This window comes from Haliaeetus leucocephalus, unplaced genomic scaffold (genome assembly GCF_000737465.1).
Source record: "Haliaeetus leucocephalus isolate CR32 unplaced genomic scaffold, Haliaeetus_leucocephalus-4.0 Scaffold545, whole genome shotgun sequence".
Lineage (NCBI taxonomy): Eukaryota > Metazoa > Chordata > Aves > Accipitriformes > Accipitridae > Haliaeetus > Haliaeetus leucocephalus.
In genome coordinates this window covers 1117725-1119819 of record NW_010972981.1, presented here as the reverse complement: position 1 = coordinate 1119819, position 2095 = coordinate 1117725, and the positions used below count along the sequence as shown (strand labels likewise).

At 56.8% G+C, this 2095-nt stretch overlaps 1 protein-coding gene across 1 annotated transcript; it reads right to left on the bottom strand.

Moving 5' to 3' along the window:
- Nucleotides 1-972: 972 nt before the first annotated feature.
- Nucleotides 973-2016, bottom strand: LOC104837629 (inositol 1,4,5-trisphosphate receptor-interacting protein-like 1). Its single transcript, XM_010576882.1, has one exon. The coding sequence runs from the start codon at nt 2014-2016 to the stop codon at nt 973-975; it is 1044 nt and encodes a 347-aa protein (XP_010575184.1).
- Nucleotides 2017-2095: the final 79 nt, after the last annotated feature.

Genomic DNA, 2095 nt, shown 5'->3' with positions numbered 1-2095 from the left:
AATTTTGCTCTTCTGCAGTCCAGGGTAGCAACTCTGCTGTCCTTTGTTCTCGTTACACTGAAAATTTTAACTCAACCATTTCATGATCACTGTGGCCAACACAGCCACCTACCCTCACATCTCCCGTGAGTCCTTCTCTATTCACAAATAGCAAGTCTAGGAAGGCATCTTTCCTACTTGGCTTACTGAGTTGTACTGAAGTTGTCTCCTACAAACTTCAAGAATTTCCAAGATCTGGTTGTCACAGCAGTATGGTATTCTCAATTTATGTCTGGGAATTTGAATTCTCCCATAAGGACAAGGGCTACCAATCCAGAAATTTCTCCTACTTGCCTATAGAGTAACTCATGAGTGCTTATATTCTGGCTGGGTGATCGGTAGTAGACACCCACTACAACACATCCTTTCTTTTCTGGCCCTCTAATCCTCACCCTGAGGCTCTCAACCACATCACAAACTTTACAAACTGTAAGGTTTGTACAATCAAACGTCTCCCTTGCATATAGTGCGACACCTCCACCTTGCCTGCCCTGCCTATCCTTCCTGTACAGCCTGTAGCCCTCCATCCCAGCACGCCAATTGTGGGACTCATTCCAACAAGTTTCACCACCACCAGAGTCAGGATGTGCTTGTTCCAGTTCAGATGGAATTTCATGTGTTTCCATTTGTGCCCATTGGTTCTTGTCCTGTCAGTGGTCACTACTGAGAAAGGTCTGGCTCCCTTGCCCTCATTCCCTGCCATGCAGCATACAGGCACAGAGGCATCTTCCCCCTGGGAGGGAAGCAGGGCAGAAAACTGGAAAAGAAAGGGAAAAGGGGTCAGAGGAAGCATTCTGGTTTGGTACTACTTATGTATCCCAAAATGCCGCCCTGCTGTTTCTGCGTCTGAACAGGTAACAACCTGCTGCCTGCCCGCTTTCCCCAACCAAGTGTTGCACAGATGCTCACAGAGAGAGGGTTGGTTAAAACAAGCTAATTTATTGTCATCTTTGCATGGTGTAAAGGTCCCGGAGGGACCTCAAGGCTCAGGTAGGGGCCGGAGCTGCTTTGCTGCACTGCAAAGATCATCTCAGTGCAGATGTTGATCTTGGAGGTGCTCGTCAGCTGGAACCTGCAGGACTGGGAGGAGGGCAGCACCGTTAGCTGGCAGTGGTACGACTGAGGCAAAAGCAGCCAGGCCGATGTCACCAACCGCTGGACCCAGCAGGCGATTTTCTCCACGTCTAAGCGGGAGCGCGTGCAGAGGGTGCGTAGGAGGTACAAGCTCGGCAGCTTGTCGTCGTGCTGGTGGTGGAGGAAGCACAACATATCCCCCAGCAGCTGCTCCCTCGAGCACAGGCACTCCAGCGCCACGCTGACGCCGGAGCGGCTTGCTGGCAGCTGCCCCGTGGTGCCCAGCTCCAGGCTGAAAGAGTGCCCGGGGGGCGGCTGCAGGAACACGAGCAGGCGGTAGGCGATGCTGTTCTCGTGGACACGCCAGGCTTCGTAGGCGCCGTCCATCCCAACGGCTGGGTGCATCTGCGGCATGAAAGTCCTTTTGCAAAGCACGCGGCAGACACCGAGGAGGTCACCCACCAGCTCCTTCAGCACCTTGCACGTGTCGGGCAGGCCCTGCACCGGCGACGGCGTAGACACAGCCAAAGACCTGACACCGTGGTGCGCACCGCCGAGCTCTTCCTCCTCCTCCTCGTCCTCCTCCTCGCTTCTGGAGCTGTCCTGCTCGCTGCGGCTGTCCGAGGCAAGCTTCATTTTCCTGGCCAGCCAGCGGACCTCAGCAAGTAGGACGAGGGCTCCGGCAGCGGCCCAGAAGGGCCACTGCCGCAAGACGGAAAGGAGCGTGGCTTTGTCCGTGCCCCCGCTCCCCTCCATCTCCTGCAGCAGGCGAGTCATCTCCTGGCGCAGATACTCCTCGCGCTGCTGCATCCGCTGCTGCGCGACCACATCTGCCTGGTGATCGTGCTTCAGCCCGTGCTGGGCGGCCAGCACGGCCAGGACGAGGGCGACTGCCGGAACCATGGCCTGGAGGGGGTGGGAGAAGAGGGGGCTGAGCAGGGCTGGGGGGGAGGGAGGGAGCTGGGGGGGGGGGGGGGGGGCC

Bases quoted from the DNA above. Each gene is read 5' to 3' on its own strand.
- LOC104837629 (XM_010576882.1), bottom strand. From the start codon at position 2,016: ATGGTTCCGGCAGTCGCCCTCGTCCTGGCCGTGCTGGCCGCCCAGCAC.